Source organism: Callithrix jacchus, chromosome 4, assembly GCF_049354715.1.
Source record: "Callithrix jacchus isolate 240 chromosome 4, calJac240_pri, whole genome shotgun sequence".
Lineage (NCBI taxonomy): Eukaryota > Metazoa > Chordata > Mammalia > Primates > Cebidae > Callithrix > Callithrix jacchus.
In genome coordinates this window covers 165,348,820-165,376,676 of record NC_133505.1, presented here as the reverse complement: position 1 = coordinate 165,376,676, position 27,857 = coordinate 165,348,820, and the positions used below count along the sequence as shown (strand labels likewise).

At 46.4% G+C, this 27,857-nt stretch overlaps 1 protein-coding gene across 10 annotated transcripts in view; it reads right to left on the bottom strand.

Moving 5' to 3' along the window:
• TMEM181 (transmembrane protein 181) overlaps positions 1-27,061 on the bottom strand; it is a 109,254-nt gene extending 82,193 nt beyond the window's left edge. For 4 of the 10 annotated variants that reach the window (XM_078370414.1, XM_054254586.2, XM_035297087.3 and 1 more), the window contains exon 1: positions 26,702-26,918. Coding sequence is in view for 4 of the 10 variants with exons in the window: in XM_054254586.2 (XP_054110561.1) it covers positions 26,702-26,832 (131 nt within the window). In the remaining 6 variants the exon portion in view is untranslated. Of the gene's footprint in view, positions 1-26,105; positions 26,330-26,701 lie in introns of those variants that run through there. The other 6 variants (XM_078370415.1, XM_078370410.1, XM_054254589.2 and 3 more) reach the window with 3 other exon arrangements.
• Between the last annotated feature and the right edge of the window lie 796 nt (positions 27,062-27,857).

The window sequence follows — 27,857 nt, the reverse complement described above, 5'->3', positions numbered from 1 at the left end:
TTCAAATGCTTTATCGTGCTCATCAAGTTTTATAACACCAGGAGCACAGGCATTCTTCTGCTCAGCAGGTATTGACAATATAAGGCTATTATTTTTGCTTTCTTGTCATAGTACTTGTTCCCATTACTTATTACGTATAACAAACTATGCTAAGATGTAGTATCTCTATTAGTTGTCTATTGCTACCTAACAAATTGCCCCCAAAACTTAGTGGCTTCAAACAATATTTGTTGTCTCACAGCCTTTGTGGATTAGGAATCCAGTGCAGCTTAACTGGGTCCTCTGGCTCAGGATTTCTCACAAAACTGCAATCAAGGTGGCGGCTGGGGCTGTAGTTATTTCAAGGCTGGACTAGGGAAGGGTCCACCACCACGATTACACAATGTGGCCGTGGGCAGGCTTCAGCTCCTCATGGGCTGTGGAGATCATTCTCAATTCTGTGCCACATGAGGCTCTCCATAGGGCAGCCGACCACATGGTAGCTTTGCTTCTTCAGAGTGAGAAAATGAGAAGAGCCAGAGAGTGAGAGCAAGACAGACGTCACCATTTTTTAAACCTAATCTCACAAATGACATCCCACCACTTTCACTCCATTTTGTTATTTAGAAGGAAGTCAGTAGGTTCATCCCACACTCGAGGTGGGGATCATGCAAGGGCATGAAAACCACGAGGTGAGGACCACTGGGAGCATTTATGTGACTTACTACAATGGCTTGAAATAAGGTGATTATTTCTCATGGTTCTGTGTGTTAACTGAGCTTAGTTGGGCAGTTCTTGTTTGGGCTGTCTCTTGAGAATGTAGTCAACTGACAGCTGGGACTGTGGTCATCTGAAGGCTCAATTGTGCTGGTGTCTTAGTCCATCCTGTGTTGCCGTAACAGAATACCTGAGGCTGGGAATTCATTAAAAAAGAATGAATGGGGCCGAGTGTGGTGGCTCACGCCTGTAATCCCAGCACTTTAGGAGGCCAAGGAGGGCAGATCATGTGGTCAGGAGGTCAAGACCAGCCAGTTTGAGACTAGCATGGCCAACATGGTGAAACCCCATCTCTACTAAAAATGCAAAAATTAGCCAGGCGTGGCAGCGGGCACCTGTAATCCTAGCTACTTAGGAGGCTGAGGCAGGAGAATTGCTTGAACCTGGGAGGTGGAAGTTGCAGTGAGCCAAGATCGCACCAGTGCACTCCAGCCTGGGAAACCCAGGATTTGGAGGGGAAAAAAAATAAGAGGCTTATTTAGCTCATGATTCAGGTGGCTGGAAGGTTTAACTGGGCAGCTGCATCTGGTGAGAGCCTAAGGCTACTTCCTCTCATGGTGGAAAGTGACAGGGTAATCGGCATGTGCAAAGAGATCACATGGCAAAGGGAAGCAAGGCTCTTTTAACAAACTGCTTTCCCAGGAATTCATATATTCCTGAGATCAAAAGAACTCACCTCCATGGAGGGCATTAATCTTTTCCTGGAGGATCTACCCCATGACCCAAACACCTTAGACTAAGCCACACCTCCCAACACTGCCACATTCAGGGGCACATTTCTTTTCTTTTCTTTTTTTTTTTTTTTGAGATGGAGTCTCACTGTCACCCAGACTGGAGTGCAATGGCACAATCTTGGCTCACTGCAACCTCCGCCTCCTGAGTTCAAGTGATTCTTCTGCCTCGGCCTCCCGAGTAGCTGGGACTACAGGTGGGTGCCACTACGTCTGGCTATTTTTTTTTTTAGTAGAGATGGGGTTTCACTGAGTTAGCCAGGATGGTCTCGATCTCCTGACCTCGTGATCCACCCGCCTTGACTTCCCAAAGTACTGGGATTACAGGCATGAGCCACCACGCCCAGCCAGGGTCACAGTTCAACACGAGTTTGGGCAAGGACAAATCACATCTAAACTATCACAGCTGGACCTCCAAAAAGTGGTGTCTTCACTTGCATGTCTGGTACCTGAGGTGGGACAGCTGGAAAGCTGGGGGCCGGCCGGACAGGTTCCCCCATGTGGCTTTTTCAAATGGCTAGCTTGGGCTTTCTCATAGCATAGAAGTCTCAGGGTAGTCACACTTCCACAATAGTGGCTGATTTCCCCTAAACAAATGTTCTAAGACATCAAGGCAGAAGCTACGAGGCTTCTTATGACAGCCTCAGGTGTCATTCAGCAGCACATCTGTTGGTAAAAAAAGAGAGTCAAAACCAGCCCAGATCCAAAAGAAAAGGACAAAAGTAAAGTGCATGAATCCTGGGAGGTGCACCACCTTTGAAGGTAAGCTACTGCGAAAGCTGTCAATATCAAAGTGGAGTCACCTGTATTAAAAACAAAAAACAGGCCAGGTGCAGTGACTCACGCCTGTAACTCTAGCGCTTTGGGAGACCAAGGTGGGTGGATCACAAGGTCAGGTGTTCAAGACCGGCCTAACCAACATGGTGAAACCCCGTCTCTACCCAAAACACAAAAATTACCTGAGTGTGGTGTGGGGTACCTGTAATCCCAGCTACTCAGGAGGCTGAGGCATGAGAATCACTTGAGCCATGAGGCAGAGGTTGCAGTGAGCCAAGATCACACCACTGCACTCCAGCCTGGGCGACAGAGCAAGACTCTGTCACAAAATAATAATAACAATAATATAATAAAATAAAAATCCTGACAGAGCCAGAGAAGGCCATAAAGAGAAGGATTCTCATGCATAAATGCCTGAAAACAAAAACCGTAACAAAAGACTAAAAACTATAACCTTGCACAAAGACCATTGCAATCTCACACTTCTGCGAGGCCATCTGCTCAGTAACTGCCTGCCCAAGTGCAGACTGGCGTCCCCCTTGTGACTGATCCTTGTAGCCAAACATAATGAACAAAATAATTATGCAATCCTCCCCATTCTTCCTGTAAAAGCATTCATCTTTTGATACCTCCCTGAAAAGGCACATAGTTGTTGACTATGGCACAAATATTTACATATTGCAATGCCCTAATCCTCAATAAGTATCCGTTTTTTTAGAGACCCTCACTCTCTTTTTGCTTTTTAGGTTAACACAAATGTGTCAGAAGTAGGATCCGGAAAAGGTTCACAATGGCAAGGAAGTGATGATTCTTGGAACAGGTGTGAGATACTCACTTGAGCCCTCTGAACTCTCTGCTGGCACAGCTTTTGCCTTTCTGGCCACGGTGAGTCTTCTCTCAGGACCACTCTCCCTCTGGTAGTGGCTTTTTTACATTTTTATGGATTTGTTTCGGTTTTAAGGCTGACTTTAAAAAGGCTGCCTTGGCTGGGCAGTGTGTGGCTCATGCCTATAATCCCAACACTTTGGGAGGCCAGGGTGGGCGGATCACCTGAGGTCAGGATTTCAAGACCAGCCTGACCAACATGGAGAAACCCCATCTCTACTAAAAATACAAAATTAGCTGGGAGTGATGGTGGGCACCTGTAATCCCAGCTACTCGGGAGGCTGAGGCAGAAGCGCTTGAACCCAGGAGGTGGAGATTGCAGTGAGCCTAGATTGCGCCATTGCACTTCAACCTGGGCAACAAGAACGAAACTCCATCTCAAAAAAATAAAAAATAAAAAATAAGGCTGCCTTACATCCTTACTGGATGATAAAATATTTTTTGTCGTTTCTGAAAAGTTCTTTTTCGTTGAAAGACATGCTAGTTTGAGTACTCTGGTTTGTACAGAATTGACATTCTGTCTCTGAGACGTGTCTTCTGTGGTTAATTTACTTTTGCTTCTTTCTGCATGTCTAATATAATACCTTGTTTGATCTGCATGCTGAGTTAAAGCTTGTGACTACTCTGATTTTGGTTTAGTTATATGTGTCTGTAAATGATTGGTCTTTTTCCCCTTGCTTGTTGCTGAAAATCTTCCAAGAGAAAAATAAACATTCTAAATGGTAGGCACATGATGGCTGGTTAAAAGCCACTAGGGCAGTCACCCCTATCTAAACACTATCCAAACTCTTGACATTCTCTCACAGAATTTACAGGATTTCCTTGGCTCCTGAGAGATTAATAAAAAACAGAATGGGAGCCGGGCACGGTGGCTCATGCCTGTAATCCCAGCACTTTGGGAGGCTGAGGTGGGAGGATCACCTGAGGTCAGCAGTTCAAGATCAGCCTGGCCATCATGGTGAAACCCCATCTTAAAAAAAAATAAAAAATAAATTTTAAAAAAACAGAATGGGATTCTCTAACGTTGTCAAGTTTTCTGGGACTCCACCTGTATATTATGGCTTCTTTTCATGCACATTTTTAAACTAATGGACAAATTACATCAAGAACCATTCAGAACTCAAATGATCATTATCTGAACTCTCTAAAGACACTTCTACAGAGTTAGCATGTAGAGTCTTCTAAATTCTCTATTTTTTTCTGCTTACTTTAAATCTACTGACTTTTCTACTGGCCTTGAGATAAAACTCACTGCTTAGGGGATTCAAGCCAAGATTTTTTAAACCAAAACCAACCTAGAGCTAAGACTCATCTCTGTTGGGATTCACTCAGGGTGGCTGGCAAAATATTAAAGGAAATATTAGGGAAAGTTGTGAGATGATAGTCTCAAACCTTTTGGAAGGCCAAAAGGTTTTTATTAACTTAGGGAACAGCCTGAAGGCAGCCAGCTGTTTCCTTAGAGCATTAGGCCATAGGGTGAAGATTAAGAATAGAAGCTTCCCCAGTTAAGTCTGTTTACCCCATATTTCTTTGTCTCTACTCTTAACAACTTGTTTACGGAAGTAAACTTTGTATCAGATGACCCTCTCAGGAGAAGGTGGGAGGGGATTACCCGTTAATGGTTTTGTTCTGGGCGGAGAACCAAACGCTTTTATTAACCGCAAGCCTGTTGACTTAGAACCTCTGTTATGAAATCTACACTAAATAAAAGTGAGGAGGTAGCTGCAATCGCCCTCTGAGAGCAGCTGAGGACCTCCTTAGCCCACTCTTCACTGTACTCCATATGTGAGTGTATTTTATTCATCCATTGGGTGGTGATCAATGTCTCACATCTCTTTTAAGGTGAATTTAGTTTTGCCTAATAATTGTTTAGGGTGATGAAAGTTGAAGGATCGATAGTCTAAAAGGAAAAAATTAGATAAATATTTATAAAAGTTAGGCTCATAGATGAAACAAGTCAAAATCTTGAGCTCCGAGCAATAATATAAGGTGTCTCTGTGTGGAATAAAAAATATATTTTGTGCCACACAGGGACACAAAAGAAAAAGCCAAACAAACCAAGCAACCTCTGCTAAATGCTTCTGTGTTCACATTAACCAAACTAGATTGGCAAACAAAAGATACATTTGTTACTAGTTGAAGGCTATTTAGAGAATTTGTTTCCCTTATACAATTCAGCCAGTCCTAGCTGAAATATAAACACTGAAAATGTAACCCTAAGCTCATTTTTTAAAAAAGAAAAAGAATGGGAGTAAAAGATTTTTAAAAAACAATTGCTTTGTCCAAAATCTTGGTCCACAGTCTTCATGAGATTACCTATCAGAATAAATAAAGTTCAGACATGTGAACAGGTTCCAATTTTGCCAATAATACAATTTGGATCCAACTGTCTTGTATAAACCAGTGAGTTTATATGTTTTATTGTCTCATGATTAAAATTCTAAAATGAAAGATATAAGATATTTCTGTGTTTCAGTGCATTTTACACATATGTATGTGTGTTATGTTTTACCCTGTGTCTTCATGGTAATGTCTAGCATGGACCTCTCAATTCTATTAACATTGGCTTAGATGAATGAGCATTCACATAAAATATAGTAAGTCTTCACTTACGTTGTGAATAGATTGTTGGAACCTGTGACATTGAACCAAACAACGTATAATGAAACCAATTTTTTTTCCTCATAAATGTTATAATGAAAGCACTGGTCGGGCGCAGTGGCTCACGCCTGTAATCCTAGCACTTTGGGAGGCTGAGGTGAATGGATCACCTGAGGTCAGGAGTTCAAGACCAGCCTGGCCAACATGGTGAAACCCTGTCTGTATTGAAAATACAAAAATTAGCCAGGCCTGGTGGCAGGTGCCTGTAATCCCATTTACTCAGGAGGCTGAGGCAGGAGAATCTCTTGAACCCAGGAGGCGGAAGTTGCAGTGAGCCAAGAAATAGTGCCATTGCACTCTAGCCTGGGCAACAGCGCAAAATTCCATCTCAAAAAATGATAATAATCATAATAATGAAACAGCATTGAACAAAGTGACATTATTTGAGGACCTGCTGGATGTTGTTTCACCTAAGTCACAGTTTCATTTCTTGAGGTAGGTTCATCTCTCAGAAGTTCAGCTTTGATTGTATCTCACAGCATGATTGGTAGGTCATGCATCACTGCCTTCAGCTCTTTCTTCTCATGATAAGGTCTGAGACGATAACGCTCTCCTTCAACCTTTTTTTATTAGCACCTGTAACTTTTCCTTTCAGTTCTAACTCTGCTATATGGCCCAATGCTAAAATGTTTTCCTTGAAGACCTGAAGATCTTTTCCTCCAGTATAATTTATGATTCTGTATGCTTAGATTTTTTTTTTTTTTGAGGTGGAGTCTTGCTCTGTTGCCCAGGCTGGAGTTCAGTGGCATGATGTCAGCTCACTGCAACCTCCACCATCCAGGTCCAAGTGACTCTCCCACCTCAGCCTCCCAAGTAGCTGGGATTACAGGTGCTCACAACAGTGTCCAGCTAATTTTTGTATTTTTAGAAGAGACGGGTTTCGCCACGTTGGCCAGGCTAGTCTCAAACTCCTGACCTCAGGTGATCCGCCTACCTCAGCCTCCCAAAGTGCTGGGATTACAGGCATGAGCCACCGAGCTTGTCTTGGCTTTTCTGGATGTGTCTGAATTGTTCTATTTAACAGGGAAACCTTACATACTCTCACTTTCTCTAAGATCTATGAATCCCCTGCTCAAAGTACTAGTTTTCTTGTTTATTTTCCTCGATAATATAGTGTACACTCAACATCTAGAACTTTCACCAGGTTTAACTTCCAAGCTATGTAAATGGGCTTCCGTAAGGAAAACCAACCACACTGCAGGAGGCTTTTCTTCACCTTTTGGCCACTGGCCCCCCCAAAAAACAAAGAATTTATATTTTATTAGGGTAATTTCCTGTGTTATCTCTATTAGATTTTTGATTACTCAGGAAAACTGAGTTTTAAATGGGTTAAGGATTTTTATTTTCACATACCTTTCTGTGTTGGTTTTAAAATCTTTCAATTACCACTCTGCTTAAATAAAAACTATTATTTCACAGTGAACTGTGATCCTGTCTTGAGCAAGTATTGTAAATTTTTTGACACCTTCGGCAGGCCTCCCCAATATCAACATTCTAAATTAAGTCTCTTGACCTAAAATTAACTTGGGAATTTACCAATTAGGCCCCTGAAGAGCATAAAAATGTATCTCTTATCTCATAGTGATAGTAAATGATTAGCCTTACTTGCTCCGTGGGAAACATTGTCAAAACAATCAGTGATAGTAGCTTTTCTTTCAGTTACATTTATGGATATGTTATCAATACAAATGTTTCAAAATGTAGATAATACATTATCAATCATCTTTTACTTGTCACTTAAATCTGCTTTACAGTTATACTTGTAGAGATATTATTGATGTGAGTACCCTAAAGATTATGTAAATCATGTAAAAGTCTGATGGTCCTGATGTGATGCTGTCAGTCATGATTCTGGTTGCTATCTTAAAACGTTGTGTATAAAAGAAATTACCGTATTTCCTTGGCAATTCCTGATTATAATAAATGTCAGGTTCTCAACCTTGGCTATCCTATGTTTTGTCATCCACAGTTACTGTTTTGATTGTCCCTAACAACATTTACAATTACCTATAGTCCAAAATGGCTTCTCATGGAAAAGACCCTGACAAGTACTCTTGAACACATTTATAGTAATTTTAAGACCAGTAGATTAAATAAAACCCCAGAACTCAAATAAACTGATGGCTTTAAGGAACTGCTAATCAGATCAAGCAAAACAAAAATTAATTACAAAACAAGAAATAAAATTAAATAATTGATAAAGATAATGTTTGTATGATTTTTATTTAAAACATTATTGGCTTTTTACTTAGATGTTTTGTTTTCCAGATTTAAGGCAATTGTCTTTCTTAAGCTATCTGTGGTTTATAACAATTTGGTAAAGTGTACTTTCATGAACAGAGATGAAAGCATTTGCTTTTTCTTCCTACTTGACTCCTCCAAAATTTGGAAACCATTTCTGAGTATTATTATGACAATATGGTTAGTTGCATAAGCCCAGTAAAAATCTGCTTTCTCTACACAGCAGGATATAATTAGAGACATGAGTTATTTTATCAAGGCTTTGGTTGAAATGTCATATTTTAAATGTGTATAGAATGCTTGACTTCAAGGGTTCCCAGCCTTCTAGTATATAAATTAAAACTGTCACTTCTTGGCAGGCTCAAAAACCTTAAGACTAGGTAAAATCTAAAGTCTTGTCCTAGCTTCCAGAGGTTTTTAAATCTGAGATTCCAATGAGATCATTGTAAAGAGAAAGAGGTAATACTTCTTTTAAAATACTTCTTTAAAAAACCATAAAACGCCATAAAAACTGTAAGTGGTAGCTTCGTGCATTTGCTTCAAGTTCTCGTTATCTGCCTGTAGACTAGATTCTGAATTCTTCTAGATTTCTCCAATCCTATTCTGTTCCATGAAATTACTAAACTTGGGGATTACTCTGTTCCTAAGACCTATAAGATGAAACTAGATACATTTGAAGAAACAAGTCTGGACCGGGCACGGTAGCTCACACCTATAATCCCAGCACTTTGGGAGGCTGAAGCGGGCAGATCACCTGAGGTCGGGAGTTTAAGACCAGCCTTACCAACATGAAGAAACCCTGTCTCTACTAAAAATACAAAAAAATTAGCTAGGCATGATGACGCATGTCTGTAATCCCAGCTACTCGGGAGGCTGAGGCAGAAGAATCACTTGAAACAGGGAGGCAGGCATTGCGGTGAGCTGAGATCATGCTATTGTACTCCAGCCTGGGCAACAAGAGTGAAACTTCATCTCAAAAAAAAAAAAGAAAGAAAAAGAAGCAAGTCTCACCCTTACGTAGGGGTCACACAAAAAGATCACCAAAACACCCACTGCCATTACCAGAAACACTGAAACTACAAACCAGGATGAGAGGTTGATGTTTTCATGCTGTGGACACAGCTCCTCCCAAGATGTCAGAAGAAGACTTCATATTAGAATGAGAATCTTACCTGTCCTACTGCCCACATTTTCCCTTGACACAGTCATGGGCATTTGATTTACTCAATCAGTTGCCTTTAAGCCTGGATTCATGGCTGAAAACTGTTAAACAAACTGTCATTGTCATGTTACTATTAATTTTAGTTTCTATCTTCCCTTTTTAAACTTTGTATCTGTTACTTATGAAATTTTTGTATTAAGTACAAACTCCTAACAGAATAATGCTGGCCCAGCACTTTAAGATGATGGAAAAATACTACAAAATAGACAAAACTGAACTTAACTATTGACCCCAAGTAGACTTAGCCTCACTGCTGCTCCCTTCAAACTCCCTTGTTGCTCAAATGCGGCTGAAAGGTTTGACACTGACCTCTGGCCACCACTCACGCCCTCCAACATGGGACCAGAGCAGCAACCCAAGACAGGTCCATCCAAGCACAGAGAGACATCAAAACCTAACTACAGGATGATTGATCAGTGGCGCTTTTGGAGAAAGATCTTGATCAAAGGAGGGAATGGGAAAATTGTCAGAATCAAAATACAGTCACTCGTGTTAAACAAAAATAAGTCCTCACAAATCGGTCAGAGAAGGCCATGAAGAGGAGTCTTTTTTTTTTTTTTTTTTTAAGACGGAGTTTTGCTCTTGTTGCCCAGGCTGGAATGCAATGGTGTGATCTTGGCTCACTGCAGCCTCCGCCTCCCAGGTTCAAGCGATTCTACTGCCTCAGCCTTTTGAGTAGCTGGGATTACAGGCAATGCACCACCACGCCCAGCTAATTTTGTATTTTTAGTAGAGACAGGATTTCACCGTGTTTGTCAGACTGGTCTCACACTCCCGACCTCAGGTGATCGACCCGCCTTGGCTTCCCAAAGTGCTGAGATTACAGGCATGAGCCACCAGGGAGCAGTGATTTTTAAGCCACCAAGCGCTCTTACCAAACAGGCCCATGAACTCCAGCTACTTCCCCCTCTGAACAAGTCACTGCATTTGGTGAAGAGAAGGAGTCTTATGCATAAATGCCTGATAAAACTATCACAAAAGACCCTACAAAACCACAACCTTGCATTAAAGGCCATCGCCACCTTCCACACAAAAAATACTTCCACAACACCTGTCCAGCCACTGCCCGTCCAACCTCAAATTGGCATCACCCTTGTTACTGATCCTTGTAGTCAAGGATAATTATCTTAAAGCAATTATGTAATTCTCTTCATTTTTTCTTTAAAAACCTTGGTCTTCCTTGACCGCCCTAGGCACAGAGCTTACTGTGGAATGCGTGTTCCCACTGCAATGCTTTGCTCGCAAATAAATATTTTCTTTTCGAGAGCCGCTCTGTGTTATTTAGGTTGGCACCACAATAGCCTTGAAGTCTGTAAACAACCATATTTGCATCCTCTCCTTTCCTCATCCCCAAAGGTGAGATAATCATGCACACAATGTTGAGAATCACTTTAAAGTTTACTACTATATGCGAAGAGGTGTACACATATTCCCTCATTCTGTCCCCTTTGCCACCATTAAAGCAAATGCCCTAGTTTCTGGGGCCCCTGCTGGTTTCTGGAATTTGCAGGAACGAAGCCTGGTGAGTAGGACAAGCCCCTCCCTGCCTCTCTGGCACAGCAAGGCCGTCACCACTCACAAGCTCTGGGTGCTACCAGGAAGGAGGCTCCAGCCTCCTAACACCCTTCACCTTCTCTGCCTTGGGTAGTGTATGAGTCCCAAGTCATCCAACTGAAACATGCATTTGAATTTATTTTCAGTGTTTGAGCAGCACCTGTCCACCATCATCTTCTATGACCTCACGGTGCAAGCCTTTATCCATCCTCCTCTTTCCAGGACCTGGCCCCAGCCTGGTAGAGAAAGATACCCAGTCCCTGTATGTTGAACAAAAGACTGCCCTGGGCTTGCTGGCTACCTCGAAATAAGACACCCATTTCCTCATCGTTTAGAGAATGAGGACACCTTCCCACGGAAGCGAGGGAAGGGAGTTGGAGGGCCAGTGAGCACAGGATTGGAGGTGGAAGCTGAGAGAGTTCCTGTCACCTGGCTAGGCGACCGGCTGATTCTGGTTTGTCTGAGACTTTCCCAAGTATGAGCACTCAAAGTCCCATGTTCCGAGGACACCCTCAGTTCCAGTCACACCAGGATAGCTGGCTACCTTCCTTCTGGCCCATGCTTTTCTATGAGTTACTAGGCAAGACTGTCTCAAAATTTAGAGAATGTCTTAGCTGCGTTCCCTCAAAAACAGAACCTAGGGGAAGAGTTTCCGTGTCAATTTTATTGAGAGTGGTACAATCCCAGGGAAAGAAGGAGAGAGGATGGAGTCAGACAGGAGGCAGGAGAGTACATTTCAGGGGTGCATGCTGGCCAGAGCTCAGGACAAGACGGCTCGCTTATTTCCAAGCTCCTGTGTTCGGAAACAGTCTGTTATCTCCGTCCAGTCACTGTCATCCTCGGCCAAAGTCTGACCTACACATCTGGGAGATGTTACCTGGCCCTCAATCAGTCCCGGGCAGCCAAGCCTGCGGCTGCCACTTTAGTCAGCATGGGTGAACAAGCCCCCACATCAGTCAGCACTGAAGCAGCTCTTTGGTCTGTTGAGGGGAAGGGGCAGAGGCTAGGAACAGCAGGGTCTGCCCCAGGAGGTCACATGGGGAGGCAAGGCCAGGGACCAGGGGCCAGGGGCAGGGACAGAGTTAGGAGGTAGATATGGGCAGGGTCAAGGGGGCCTGGGGAGGCTGGATCCACTGTAAGAAGATAGAGAAGGTTTGGAATCATTGTTACAAAGACTGGAGAAATGAGTAGCCTGGGAAAAGCCAGCAGGATTTCAGGGCTTCACTGAGGCCCCAGCCAAGGGGGGCGATCCTGTGTCAATGGTGACTTCCAGGAATGCCTGCCCGGTGGTACTTTCCTCCTGCTGAATGGGTGGCAGAAGCATGAGACAAAAGAGTATTGGATCAGAGATTGGGGGCCCCAGGACAGATGAGATGAAGAGATAGAGAAGTAAATGAGTTTAAGACAATGGGTGTCATATCTGCAGAAGTTAGAATCGGTTGGGGAGCTTTAAAAAAAACCCAGTGCTCAAGCTGAACCCAAAACTAACTCAGTCAGAGCTGAAGTAGGGCTTAGGCATCTATGTTTATTTCTTTCTTTATTTCTGAGATGGAGCCTCACTCTGTCATCCAGGCTGGAGTACAGTGGCGGGCGTGATCTCAGCTCAACGCAATCTCAGCCTCCTGAGTTCAAATGATTCTCCTGCCTTAGCCCCAAGTGTCAGGTCTCCATATGCAAGCCTGGAGCCTGAAAGCCTGAAGTTCTACTAGCCTCGGCTAATGTCTCCCACTCCGTGCCTGCGTTCACCGTTGTTCCTGATTGCCCAGCGAAGCTTTCCCAGACAAGGCCGTCACCCAACCCTGTCTGCCATCTTAACTATTCTTTTTTTTTTTTTTTCCTGAGATGGAGTTTCGCTCTTGTTACCCAGGCTGGAGTGCAATGGCGCGATCTCGGCTCACCACAACCTCCGCCTCCTGGGTTCAGGCAATTCTCCTGCCTCAGCCTCCTGAGTAGCTGGGATTACAGGCATGCGCCACCGTGCTCAGCTAATTTTTTGTATTTTTAGTAGAGACGGGGTTTCACCATGTTGACCAGGATGGTGTCGATCTCTTGACCTCGTGATTCACCCGCCTCAGCCTCCCAAAGTGCTGGGAATACAGGCTTGAGCCATTGCGCCCGGCCCGTCTTAACTATTCTTACGATAACATAAATACCTCTCACCCAACCCTGTCATTGTAACTGAACTTGTGGTCATGTATACTCCCTGCCCCAACCCCCACCACTGTAACTGAACTTACTCTGCAACACCCTCACCCCCCACAAAAACTACCCAAACCTATAAAACCAACTCCTATCCCACTGCCCTTTGCTAACGCCCTTTTCGGCCTTAGCCTGCCTGTACCCAGGTGAATAAACAGCCATGTTGCTCACACAAAGGCTGTTAGGAACGTCTCTTCATTCAAAGCACGCATTTTTTCAACACCGAGTAGCTGGGATTACAGGTGCATGCCACCACACCTGGATAATCTTTTATTTTTAGTAGAAACAGGGTTAAACCATGTTGGCCAGGCTGGTCTCAAACTCCTGACCTCAGGTGATCTGCCCACCTCAGCCTCCCAAAGTGCTGGGATTACGAGCATGAGCCACCATGCCTGGCCTATTTATTTATTTTGGGACAGGGTCTCACTATGTCACCCAGTGCAGTGGCACAATCATGGTTCACTGTAGCCTGGAACTGCAAAGCTCAGATAATCCTCCCACCTCAGCTTCCTACGTAGCTAGGACTACAGGCACACACCACCATGCCCAGCTAATTTTTATATTTTTTGTAGAGATGAGGCATCGCCGTGTTGTCCAGGCTGGTCTCAAACTCCTGGGCTCAAGCAATCCGCCCACCACAGCCTCCCAAAGTGCTGGGATTGCAGGCATGAGCCGCCACAACCAGCTGGCATCAGTATTTTTTAAAGCTCCCTAAAGGAATCTGATGTACAGCAAATGTGATAACCCATAGTCTGGGGCGTTGGCAAGAGAGATTTTGAAGATAAACCCATGGAATCCAGTCCATGTCGGCTCCAGCTCCTTCCTGGGGTTCAGCTGCATTTCTGCCCTTTGGTCTGTGAACAATCCCTGTCTTTCTTGTACCAAGTTCACCTTTTTGGCTGAAACTAATACTTGCAACTGATGGTCTTAAATACTGGAGTGCCATATCTTTATAAAGTGACTACCAGTGCCTCTAGATGTCCCTAAGACAGCTGCCAATGATGAGAACTACAGCAAAGTTCTAACACGTTCTCATTCCTATTGCGGCCTGAGGGAAGGGGGTTTGGATTTGCATTTCCCCTTGCAGAAGCTGAGGACAGTCTCCACTAGAAGGATGCCGGTTCTGGAGCTCCTCACTTATCATGAGGCAGGAGCATGCTTGCCCTTTCCAGATTGAGCTGGAAGTAATCTTTGTTGACCTGAATCCTAAACTGGGGGCTCTGTTTACCAAAGAGTATGGGTTTACACATCAGAAACACTGCCCCAGTCATGCCAGACAGATAAGCCAGGAAAACTGGTCATTACCTTCACTTAGGAACAAAACTCCGTCTTTAAGTCCTGCAAGACTTGAAGGCTGAATGCCCACAGGACTTGGCTGGCTGTACCACACTATGAACAGACAAAGCACAGACGGCACTTTCCTGGCCTTGTGGGTATATTCAAAAGAATGGGAAGCCAGAGCCCCAGCTATTCAGGAGACTGAGGTGGGAAAATCAGAATCACGTGAGCCCAGAAGCTCCAGGCTGTAGTGCACCATGACTGCACTATGAAGAGCCACGGCAGTCCAACCTGGGTAACGTAGTGAGATCCCATCTCTAAAAAACAAAACCACCACCAAAAAAACTTTAAAAAAGAAAAGAAAAGAATGGAAAGAGCGTAGCCGTGCCCCTGTACAGCATGTGTCTAAGTTCCGCTTGGTTCCTCCATTCCCCAGCAGACAGAGAAGCAACACCCACCCACCCATGTGCCCCCACAGCCCACAGCAGCCGGAAAGGGGACCGCCTTGCTCATGCCGTGCCTGCCTCCCGCCTTTAGAGCTCTGCTTCCAGAGACAGGCGACCACCCCTTCGCTCAAGCTGCCTCCTACACAGCAAACCAAGGGCTGCTCCGGCGAGACCCGTCATTTGCCATGACTTTCCAAGCCGCCGCAAGGCCAGGGGAGGCCAGTCCCAGGCACATGATGAGCCTGTGCAGTTGTGGGTCCCAGGGTCACACATACATCCTCTGTGATGGCCTTGAGCATACAGAACAACGGGGCTTTGTCTTCCTAAGTATGGCCTCAACCTCACAACTCCAGTAAACCTAGGGTAGGGAAGGAAGGGGGATGTGCATTCGGAGTAGGCACAGTAGTGCCCTGCAGCCCACAGCTGAGCAAGCAGGAGGGGAACGGGGCCTGCAGAGCTGCCTGGTCTCTGAGTGGTGGGCAGCAGCCTCTCCCTGTGCGGGTCTAAGGTGGCAGCTTCCTAAATCATCACTCCTAGGGGCACTTTTGTTTTGGGGAAGTGTTGCCAGAGCACTTCACGTTGAAATGCATGCTATTTCGTACAAATTACTTTTCTTTCATTGCTTGTTTAGGTGACAGTTAGGGTAATTTAATTTTTTAAAGTTACGGAAGCATGTATGACGTTTTCAAGGAATTTCCTTTCAGGATAGGAAAGGAGGGACTACAACATAGTTGCTGTTATAAAAAGAGCAGGATGGGGCTCCCCTTAGAGAAGCACAGCCTGAGGTCATGGGCGGGCCTTGCAGAGAGCTGGCCATTGATTGGGGAAGGGCAATGAGGGCTGAGCCAAGAAGAGCAAGAGAACCAGCCAGGTCAGATGCAGTGGCTCACGCCTGTAATCCTGACACTCTGGGAGGCCGAGGCAGGCAGATCACGAGGTCAGGAGATCGAGATCATCCTAGCCAACACTGTGAAACTCTGTCTCTACTAAAAATACAAAAATTAGCTGGGCGCATAGTGGCACATGCCTGTAATTCCAGCTACTCAGAAGTCTGAGACAGGAGAATCCCTTGAACCAGGGGAGTCAGAAGTTGCAGTAAGCAGTGAGCTGAGATTGCACCACTGCACTTCAGCTTGGAGACAGAGCAAGACTCCGTCTCAAAAAAAAGAGAACTAGCCAGCTGGAGAGAAAGCGGAAGACCAAGACCCCGGAGCGCAAGAACTCAGGGGTTTGTCCCGAGGCTCAAGGAAGGGAATGTCGTTGAGGCTGAAGAAATCGGGAAACAAACACCCCGTCCCCTTTCTGTACTGCTCAGCTGGGTTTCAGCTGCCTTCTGCTCGTGACCTGACTGTGATACCCCAGCGCGCACACACACTACCCTAGCAGATGGCTCATCTGAGTCTCCAACACTGCCTCACCCAGCCTGCCTTAACCTGGAGAGCCCCTTGTATCCTGATCCCCTCGAGGCTGTTTTGCACCTTTAGGGTGACAACCATCCTGATTTTTCTGGGACCAAGGGATTTCCTGGAACACTAGACTTTCAAGCCAGGATGCACTGAGCACCCTCTCTCTGACCCAACAGCTCCTGAGCTAGGCCAGAGCCTGTTTCCTCAGCCTTTACTGCACACTCTCCTTCACCCCAACACACACACACACACACACACACACACACCCTCCCCAATTTGCACCTGAGAAACCTCAGGCAACTCAGGTGACACAGTGAAGATTTCAGACACTTCTGCTGGGCAGACAGAGCCACCCTGATCCAGACCCAGCTGTACTGTCATCTGCTACCTCAATTTTAGAGCTGGGAGGGATCCGAGATCATCCTGTAAGATGTGCAGACACAATTTCCAAGAAGCACAGTGACTGATTCAAGCCAGGACCCACCCAGTCCTCCTGACTCTTGTTCATCAAACATTCAGCTGCTATGTTTAGAAAATACTGGCAGAGAGGAGCCAAAATCCACAACCCTGTATCAACACATGAGCTGTTATTTTCAAGGAGGGCCTGTTATGCCTTGGCTTGTGTCCCCAGAAAGATGCTGAAGTCCTAACACCCAGTGCCTGTGAACGTGGCCTTATTTGGTGATACGGCCTTGGCAGATGAACGAGCTAAAATGAGGTCATTAGGGTGAGCCCTAAATCCAGTGTGACTGACGTCCCCATAACAAGTGCAGATTTGGCTGGGCGCAGTGGCTCATGCCTGTAACCCAGCACTTTGGGAGGCCGAGGCAGGCAGGTCATGAGATCAAGAGATCAAAACCAACATGGTGAAACACCATCTGTGCTAAAAATACAAAAATGAGCCAGGTGTGGTGGGGCGCACCTGTAGTCCCAGCTACTCAGGAGGCTGAGGCAGGAGAACTGCTTGAACCTAGAGGTGGAGGTTTCAGTGTGCCGAGATTGCGCCACTGTACTCTAGCCTGGGTAACAGAGCAAGACTCTGTCTCAAAAAAAAAAAAAAAAGAAAAGAAAAATGGGAGATTTAGCCACAGACACACATAGAAGGAAGACGATGTGAAGACACAGGGAGATGACAGCCATCTACAGGCCAAGCCTGAGGCTACCAGAAGCCGGAGAAAAGGCCCGGGACAGACTGTCTCTCAGGAGGAGCCAACCGGCCAACGCCTGGATTTTGGACTTCGGGCCTCAGAACCAGGAGACAATACATTCCTGCTGCTTGAGCCCTGCAGTCTGTGGTGTTTTCTTACTGCAGCCCTAGAAGATGGACCCAGAGCCCCATATCTCAGGAACGAGGCCCGCTTCAAGCTTCAGGTGTCCCGCCAGCCTTGTGGCCTGTTCTCCTCTGGCAAAGGATGGTCTTTCAGTTGCCAGAGCTGAGTCATTGCTGCAGCCGAATGATGACCAAGAAGAACAGATGGGATGCTTATACCTGCTCTGCTATCCAGGAAATTAGCATCCTTATTTTCTCCTCTCAAATCAGAGCGAGATGTGGCTTAAAAAAAATACTCTGGAGGCCGAGGCAGGAGGATCACTTGAAGCCAGGAGTTTGAGACCAGCCTGGCTAACATGGTGAAACCCATTCTCTACTAAAAATACAAAAATTGAAGGGAACGATCCAAGATGGCCAATTGCTAACATCTCGGGATTGCAGCTCCCAGTGAAACCTCAGAGAACGAGAGGACGCCACACTTTCAGACAAATTTTGGTCGCTCACAGAGCAGAAGATTCCCAGTGGAGGAGCTCCACGGGTCACCAGCGCGACTCTTGTGGCTGGCGCAGCAGTTGTGCTGGCACCTCGGCGCGGCAGCTCTAGGTGCAGAGTAAACGGGACTGGTTCCCCTTCTGACCAAGGTTTGGAGCTCTGGGAAGGCAGAGGCACCTATTACGGACTCGGGAAGGCAGAGGCACCTATTACAGATTCAAGAAGGAAGCCAGACTGGAGATTCCCGGGCAGAAAAGCACCATCAGTCTTAATGCCGCTGTTTTGGCTGGCACAGTGGGTTGCTCATATTTCAGCCCTGGGAATTAACAACTTGGACGTCCACTCAGAGACCTAATTTGAAAGTTGGTAATTACAAAGACGACAAGTGGATAAATTTACAATGATGGGAAGAAACCAGCGTAAAAAGGCTGAGAATACTCAAAATCAGAATGCCTCTCCCTCCAAAGAGGATCACAGTTCCTCATCAACGAGGGAACAAGACTTGATGGAGAATGAGTGCATTCCATTAACAGAATCAGGCTTCAGAACATGGATAATAAGAAACTTCTGTGAGTTAAAAGAACATGTTGTAGCCCAATGTAAAGAAACTAAGAACTTTGAAAAAAGGTTTGATGAAATCCTAAAGAATAGACAACTTAGAGAGGCATATAAGTGAATTAATGGAACTGAGGAATACAATGCAGGAACTCCGAGAAGTATGCACAGGTTTAAACACTCGAATTCCTCAGGCAGAAGAAAGGATATCAGAGGTCGAAGTCCAACTTAATGAAATAAAACGAGAAAACAAGATTAGAGAAAAAAGGATAAAAAGGAATGAGCAAAGTCTCCAAGAAATGTGGGACTATGTGAAAAGACCAAATTTACGTTTGATAAGTGTACCTGAATGCGACGGAGAGAATGAATCCAAGCTGGAAAATATTCTTCAGGATATTTTTCAGGAAAATTTTCCTAAACTAGCAAAGCAGGACAATATTCAACCCCAGGTAATACAGAGAACACCACAAAGATATTCCTCAAGAAGAGCAACCCCAAGGCACATAATTGTTAGATTCACCAGGGTTGAAAGGAAGGAGAGAATACTAAGGGCAGCCAGAGAGAAAGGTCAGGTTAATTACAAAGGGAAGCCTATCAGACTTACATCAGATCTCTCAGCAGAAACTCTACAAGCCAGAAGAGAGTGGGGGCCAATATTCAACATCCTTAATGAACAGAACTTTCAGCCCAGAATTTCATACCCAGCCAAACTAAGCTTCACAACTGAAGGAAAAATAAAATCTTTTATGAACAAGCAAGTACTCAGAGATTTTATTACCACCAGGCCTGCTTTACAAGAGCTTCTGAAAGAAGCATTACACATAGAAAGAAACAACCAGTATTAGCCTTTCTAAAAACATACCAAAAAGTAAAGAGCATCAACATAAAGAAGAATTTACATCAACGAATGGATAAAACAGCCAGTTAACATCAAATGGCAGTAATCCTAAATTTAAATCAACTAAATCCCCCAATCAAAAGATACAGCCAAAACCCAAAGGCATGTTACATCCAGACCCATTTCACATGCAAGGATACACAAAGACTCAAAACAAAGGGATGGAGAAAGATTTACCAACCAAATGGAGAGCAAAAATAAATAAATAAATAAAAAGCAGGAGTTGCAATTCTTGTATCTGATAAAATAGATTTTTAAAGCAACAAAGATATAGTGGTAAAAGGATCAATGCAATAACAAGAGCTAATGATCCTAACACCCAGATATATAGAGACTTAGACTCAATGAGACAGACAATTAATAAGGGTATCTAGGACTCGAACTCAGATCCAGAACAAGTAAACTCAATAAATATTTATAGAGCTCTCCACTTTAAATACACAAAATATACATTCTTGTCAATACCACATCACACCTACTCATAGGTTTAAATGAAACATTGATTGGCCATTATTAATACCTATTTTTTTAGAATAAAGCAACATTTCTGTTCTCTCTCCCTCTTTTTCTTCCTCTTTCTTCCTCTCCTTCACTCCTTTTTTTCTTTCCTTCTCTCAAAAAACGAAAAAAAAGAAATCAACTTGTAGACCTCTAGATCCAGTTCAGCAATGTCTCTCCCATTGCTTGATTTCCTTCCTTCCCTTCTCTCCCTCCCTCCCTCCCTTCCTCCTTTCCTCCCTTCCAAAAAAAAAAAAAAAAATTAGCCAGGGGTGGTGTTGCACACATGTGGTCCTCCCAGCTACTCAGGAGGCTGAGGCACAAGAATTGTTTGAACCTGAGAGGCAGAGGTTGGAGTGAGCCGAGATCATGTCACTGTACTCCAGCCTGGGCAACAGAGCAAGACTCTGTCTCAAAAACAAACAAGCAACAACGAGAAAACATACTCTGCTGTATGGGCAAGAGTTCCACCTACCCCAAGGTACACGAAAAAATAATTAAGCCTGGGTAACCACCAGGAAGATATCTGCTAAGTGCATACGATACAGACTTGGGTTTGAATTCTGGCTTAAAAATGCAACCTCGGACAAGTTACTTGCTTTTTCTAAACTTCATTATCCTCTGAAGATTGTTGGGAAGATTATATAAGATGATGCATGTAAATACCTGGTCGAGTACCCAGTACACAAATAAGGTATAATAACGGTAACAACTTTAATATCTGACATAATATAACCCAAGGGATTTTCATTATAGACATAAGTATACCCAATACTGTATGAGATTCAGAATATGTTAGCCTCTGGCTGTGTGATTAAAAGAATGCCTAGGCCAAGTCTGGTGGCTTACACCTGTAATCCCAGCAATTTGGGAGGCAGAAGCTGGTGGATCACTTGAGGTCAGGAGTTCGAGACCAGCCTGGGCATCATCATGGTCGCTACTAAAAATACAAAAATTAGCCAGGCATGGTGGCACATGCCTGTAATCTCAGCTACTTGGGAGGCTGAAGCAGCTTGAACCCAGGAGGCGGAGCTTGCAGTGAGCTGAGATCAGGCCACTGCACTCCAGCCTGGGGGACAGAGCAAGACTCCATCTCAAAAAAAAAAAAAAAGATAAAATCTCAGTCTCATCAGGGACACTCACTGTCTCCTCCCCCCAAAAAAAGAAACAAAAGTAGGAGAGAGCTGCTAGTCAACAGTTACACTGAGGTGTACCCATTAACTTGAAAACGAGGAGAAAAGATGAGGCCCTCTGAAATGCTTACATCAAAATCAGTACAGATGCCTCAAGGTAGAGAAATGCAGGTTTGCCTTAAATAGAAAACATGACTCCCAGACCTTTAAACCTGAATGAAACCTGGTCAAAGCTCAGCCATTGAGCTTTGTGTGGGGAGAGGGGGCCATGGCACCTGGCTGCCAATACTGCTGCCCCTCGGAAAACCCATCAGAGGAGGTGGGTACCCCAGGGTGTCTCCAAGATCTTTCCTTCCTTTCTTTCTTCCTTTCCTTGTCCTTCCTTCCCCACTCTGTCCCTCCCTCCCTCCCTTTCTTCAGCTGCTGCTCTAAGATCCTTCCTTCCTTCCTTTTCCTTTTTTTATTTTTTTTGAGATCGAGTCTCGCTCTTTATCGTCCAGGCTGGAGTGCAGTGGCGCGATCCTAGCTCACTGCAACCTCTGCCTCCTGGGATTCTTCTGCCTCAGCCTTCTGGGTAGCTGGGATTACAGGTGCCTGCCACCATGCTGGGCTAATTTTTGTATTCTTAGTAGAGATGGCGTTTCACCATGTTGGCCAGGTTGGTCTCAAACTCCTGACCTCAGGTGATCCGCCTGCCTTGGCCTCCCAAAGTGCTGGGATTACAGGTGTGAGCCACCACGCCTGGCCTGCTCTAAGATATTTTACTCATCCTTCATGGCTCTCCACCCTGGCAGAGATCCAGCCCAGGCCAATTACATCTGAATCCTCAAAGCAGGGGCCTGAGGGTCTGTATTTTTGAAAGCTCCCTCATATACTTGAGCTCAGAAGTTCAAAAGCAGCCTGGACAACATAGTGAGACCTCGTCACTACTAAAAAATTCAAATGAACAAAAAAATTAGTTGGGTATGGTGGTGCATGCTGGTAGTACCAGCTACTTGGGAGGCTGAGAGGGAGGAGCTGAGGAAGTCAAGGCTGCAGTGAGTCATGATCACACCACTGCACTCCAGTCTTGGTGACAGGAGTGAGACCCTGTCTCAAAAAAAAAAAAAAAGGAAAAGCTCATTGAAATGACTGTGATGTGCAGTCAGCATTGAGAATCCCTGATTTTACCAGTAACCTGGGGGTTCAAGTGATTCTCCTGCCTCAGCTTCCCAAGTAACTGGGATCACAGTTTTGTACCACCACACCCAGCCAATTTTTGAATTTTTTGTAGAGACAGGCTTTTCACTACATTGCTCAGGCTGGTCTGGAACTCCGGGCTCAAAGGATCTGCCTGCCTTGGCCACCCAAAGTTCTAGGATTATAGGCGTGAGTCACCTTGCCTGGCTGCCTTTGTCCATTCTTCTGTTTTTTAGTATTTGTCTAATTTCCAGTTTAGGAGTATTACAACTTGTGCTGTTACAAATCTTTTTAGTACATGTCTTCTGATAGCCCCATGTATGCATTCCCTTTTTTTTTTTTTCTGAAATGGAGTCTTGCTCTGTCACCAGGCTGGAGTACAACAGTGCGATCTCAGCTCAATGCAGCTTCCGCCTCCCGGGTTCAAGCCATTCCCCTCCCAAATAGCTGGGACTACAGGTGCGCATCACCACACCAAGCTAATTTCTGTATTTTTAATACAGATGGGGTTTCACCATATTGGCCAGGATGGTCTCAATCTCTCGACCTCATGATCCACTTGCCTCGGCCTCCCAAAGTGCTTGGATTACAAACATGAGCCACCACACCCGGCCTCCATGTATGCATTTCTGCAGGGCATATACCCGACAGAAAATGCTGGACCTGAGGAGATGTGTATGTTCAACTTTAGTAGCTGCTGCCAAGTGGTTTTCCACAGTGATGATAGCAATTTCCCTTCCCATCTGCAGTGCGTGAACTTTCCGTGTCCTTGTTAACACGTCTGTCTTTTTCTTGTTACCATTTTGGCGGGGTGTAGAGGAGATTCAAGGAGTTTTCTATAGACTTCAAGTTACAGACTTCTCTTTTTCTTTTGGAGACAGCCATAGAAAGCTATCAAGTTTTCCCCATGACTGTGAATGAGAAGCAGTAGCCCAAATGGTTATTAGCAGCCAACTGCTACCAAGTTAAAAAGGAAGAACTTGATTACATCATTAAGCTGCTGGATCAGCAACCCAATCCATTTCCTTACTGTTTAGAATGGTTTCGCTGTTATCTATATCTGAATACATCTTTAGTGTTCCCTTCCTAAGTGTTTGAGTCTTACAAAATCCTCGTGAAGGTGAGAGTTACGGGTTCCTTTATCCTGATGTGGAAACTGATTGTCCAGTAAAACTCAGTAATTCCCCCCAAGGCTGGGGAGATACTGCACAGGGTAGAACCAGGGCTAGAATCAGGATTACAGATCCCTGGCCTACTGCTTTTCCACCTTCCCTCTCCTGACAGGAAGTGCGGCTGTCATCTCTCATTTTGTGAAAATGGCCATGAGTCCTCTGATCACATAGCTGCATCTCTTTACTGATGCCAAATGATGTAGCGAATATGCGAACAGCCACGCTGGCAAACAGAGGGGCAAACCATGTTTTGTAAACGGAGCTCTAGCAGCTGTGATCCTTGCTTTGCCCTGTTATGAGAAAACTGTCAACCACGTGAGGTGAGTCCCGGGTCCTCTAGGGAAAATAGAGCTGGTGCATTTTACTCATAAATCACCAATAAGGAAATGAAGATGGTGAGAAGAGAAGGAGCCAAAATCGTAGTAGCAATTTCACCTTCCAGCTAGACAGATGCGGAGCTTTAACTAGCAGCTTCCCAACTTAGAAACTCAAGAATATTTCACCTCGTTTTGTACAGCAACAATCCATTGTCAGAAAATTTCAAGGCCGGGCGTGGTGGCTCACGCCTGTAATCCCAGCACTTTGGGAGGCCGAGGCGGGTGGATCACAAGGTCAAGAGATCGAGACCATCCTGGTCAACATGGTGAAACGCCGTCTCTACTAAAAATACAAAAATTATCCGGGCATGGTGGGGCACGCCTGTAGTCCCAGCTACTCCGGAGGCTGAGGCAGGAGAATCTCCTGAACCCAGGAGGTGGAGGTTGCAGTGAGCCGAGATCACGCCATTGCACTCCAGCCTGGGTAACAAGAGCGAAACTCCATCTCAAAAAAAAAAAAAAAGAAAATTTCAATGGAGCTGAAGACAGTTCAGTGATCTAAAACATCTTCTCACTATAAAACAGACTTTGTGATTCAGCCTAACTGCCCTGTCCGTACAAAACATTGTAAAGTACTCTGCAGTCAACTTGTGCTCATGGCAGGGGTGTAGAACCCATCACTAATCACTTCCAATCACTGCGAATCTGTCTTCAAGCTCCAACTCAACTGAGGAAGTGGCTCCTGGAGCGAAGACTCAAATGCTTGCTGTAGGACGGGCAGCCAAACTGCTCATGTCACCTGCCCCTGTGTAAAATCCTCCAGTGGCTTCACATTGCAATCCCAATGAAATCCACATTCCTTCGTCTGACCTTCAAAGCTCTTCACAGGCTGGCCCTGCCTATCTCTCTGACTACTGTGCTCCAGGCTTGCTGGTCTTGTCTATGCCTTGAATGTTTTATGTTTTTATGGCCTCAGAGACTTTGCAATTCTCCTTCCTCTTCTAGGACTTTCCTCCCTGCCTCATTGTCCGGTTACCTCCTCATTTTTGTGACAAATGTCACCTTCAAGATGATCCCCACCTGACTACCTTCTGTGTGGCAGCACCCTGTCACTCTCTCATGTTTATTACTGTAAGCTCCAGGACCAGAGACCGTCTTGCTCACCGCTGTATTCGCAATGCCTAGAACAGCAGCAGGAGCATAAAAGATGCTCAGTAACTCCCAGGTGAATAAATTGGTCAATGAATAAAGACGGAGATTAACCACTGGGGTGTGTTCTCTTCTTGGCTACTTGCACTGCAATCATTCTACTTTCACTAGCTGTGTTGCCGAAGAAATATTCCCAGGAAAAGAAAGTACAGAGAAAGAAAAAAAGGCCAGGCATGGTGGCTCATGCCTGTAACCTCAATACTTTGGGAGGCCAAGGTGGAAGCATCGCTTGAACCCAGGAGTCTGAGACCAGTCTGGGCAATAAAGGAAGATTCCATCTCTACAAAAAATACAAAAATTAGGCGGGTAATGGGGCAAGGGCCTGTGGTTCCCACCTACTCTGGAGGCTGAGGTAAAAGGTTTGCTTGAGCCAGGGAGGTAGACGCAATGAGCCAAGATTGCACCTCTGCACTCCAACCCGGGTGACAGGGCAAGACCCTGCCTCAAAAAATAGACGGATAAGATAAATAGAAAGATAGACAGACAGATTCGATAGATAGATACACAGATACATAGATAGATGAAAAAAAACACACCACCACCACAGTAAGGGACAGGAGTGGGGTAACTAGTAGAAAAGGAGATTGGACATAATCTTATACAAGAACGATATGAAACTCTGAGTTCTTTTCCCATACCCTTAGGTCTCTCAGGAGGCTGCATTACATAGATTTCCAGGCTCGCCCAAAAGCCACATCATATGATTTTTTTACGTTTTTAAGAAAAATGGTCTTTTTCACTCAGCAACCATGACCATGGTCCCGCTGCGTTGCTGATCAGCCCGGGAGAAGGCATTAGGTTTGTGAAAGATGTGAGGATAAGTGTGACACATCTTTTTCTGGACATGTACCTGTGATTATTAGTACAGGATGGGTCTTACAAAAATGACGACCACCCGTTCCCCACTGCAGTGCGATACCCTCGCCATCCTTAGCACAGAGTGAGTAAATTATGATTAAACCTCAGCTTTCGGAGACCTTCTGGTTCGGGCTTCCCATTTAACAGAGGAAGGTTGAGGTGTGGGGTTAGGGAGCTTTCTACCGACTCGCGATTGGGTCCTGTCCTGAGACCGCCAATTTGGGTAAACTGGCCTTTGGCGGTGGACAGACTTTCCTTCCCCTCCGGAACCGCAGAGAGCAGAGAGGAAGGGGCGGGCGCCAGCGCCAGGGTCTGCAGTTCCCACCGCCCTCCCCCAGGTCGCAGGAGAGGGAGACGGAGATGCTCACGACCAAGTTCAACACCGCGGCTCTCAGCCGGGGTGTCCCCGCATGGCGTCCGGCGGTCCTCCACGCCGCGCCCGTCCGCCCCCAACCCTCGGCGGCGCCCCAGCCTCGGAGGCGTTCCGCGAAGCCCAGGGGCCTGGGGTGCTAAGAGCTGCGGCCAAGACCCTCCTCCCGACGCCAGAGTTCGCGCGGTCGCCTCCCCAGTCTCGGCTGCCTGAGGCCAGAACGGGGGCGGCGGGGCGTGCGCGGAGGGAGAACGACGCGGGGCGCGGGGAGGAGCCAGAACCCGCAACTCCTTTCCCAAGAGGCGGGAGCGTCGGCTCGGGTTTCTTCGGAACGGAAATCGGCCCTTTGCCTGGGTCGCGGTGCTGCCCCGGACCCCAAAAACTGCTCGCCGCAGCCGGCATCCCTGCTCCCCGCCCCCTCCCCGGTCCCTCTCCACCCCGCGCCCCGACCCCGGCCCCTTCCGTGGGCTCCGCGCTCAGTGGGCGGAGACGGCCGAGGGCTGGACCAGGCCAAGCCCGGGGAGCCGCCGGGGTCCCCTTGGGGACTGAGGCCCGGAAGACCCGCCCGCAGCTCGCCGCCCGCGCCGCGCCCACCTGTAGTAGCGGTCATCCTTGAAGGGCGTGAGGTCCTCCTTGAGCTCGCGGTACGCCTCCTGCAACCGCCGGCACAGGTGCTTGAGCTCGCTGCAGAGCGGGGGCTCGAAGGCAGGGTACTCGGCGTCCATGCCTCCCAGGCCCCGGCCCTGCCGCTCCGCCCTTTGTGTCGCCGCCAGCGCCCCCTCTCTCCTCCTAGCGCCGGGGATCCGGCTGCGGCGCGCTGGGCGGGACCGAGGAGGAGGAGCAGGTGCGAGGGAGGTGGGGAGGGGGCGCGCACGAAGGGGACCTGGCGCGCTCAGGGCGCCGCCGCGAGCACGCTGGAAGCCGGGCCCGGCGCCGGTGGGGGCTGGGGGTCTCGGCCCCGCGCCCCACGCCCCGCGGAGGGGGCCTGAATGCGGGAGGGTGCCGTGCCCATCCGCCTCCGCGCCCCTCCACCGCCGCCCTGGGAGAGGCAGAAGGCGGGGGAGGAAGTGCAACGCAAGGTCGTCTGCCGCCCAGGACAGAAATCTCAGTGCCGCCCTCGCCAGTGGCAGCGGTGGGAAGGGAAGACACTGGAGGTGGGAGCATGGAGGAAAATGGGGCTTGGGGGCCGGACCGAGGGCCCTTTCCTGCTGGGAAGGTCAAGGCTGGAGCCGGCTACCGCGTTCAGCACCGCGGACAGCACCCATGGGCGACTTTTAGCTTCTTGAGCTCCGCTTGGCCTAATGCAGAAACATTTAAAACTAAGCCCATCAGAGTTATAGTCATAATAAATATTTTTCTAATGAAGTGTGCCCAAGTGAGGTGCCTCTTCCCACATGTACTAAAACAACCAAAAAAAGTCTAGGAAGAGGAGTTTCTCACTCTCTACAAGCTCAATACTAGTGTGCAAACTACAGACTTAACAAATTAACACGTCTTCATCGGAGTGACTTCTCCAAAGCGTGGTGTGATCTCTTCTTGTGAATTTTTCCAATAATAGGTGGAGAAACAGTCGTTCCAGACGATGTTAGTGCATTTCCATCTGAACCCAGGGGAGGTTTCCCCGAAGATTTGTCCTGCCTGCACTAGGGGAACCTCTTAGAAGTATACTTCTGAGGACAAAATCTACCCAGTTGAACCTACATAATTGTGGAATATCGATCCCAGGAATCTGTATTTGTCCAAACCCGTC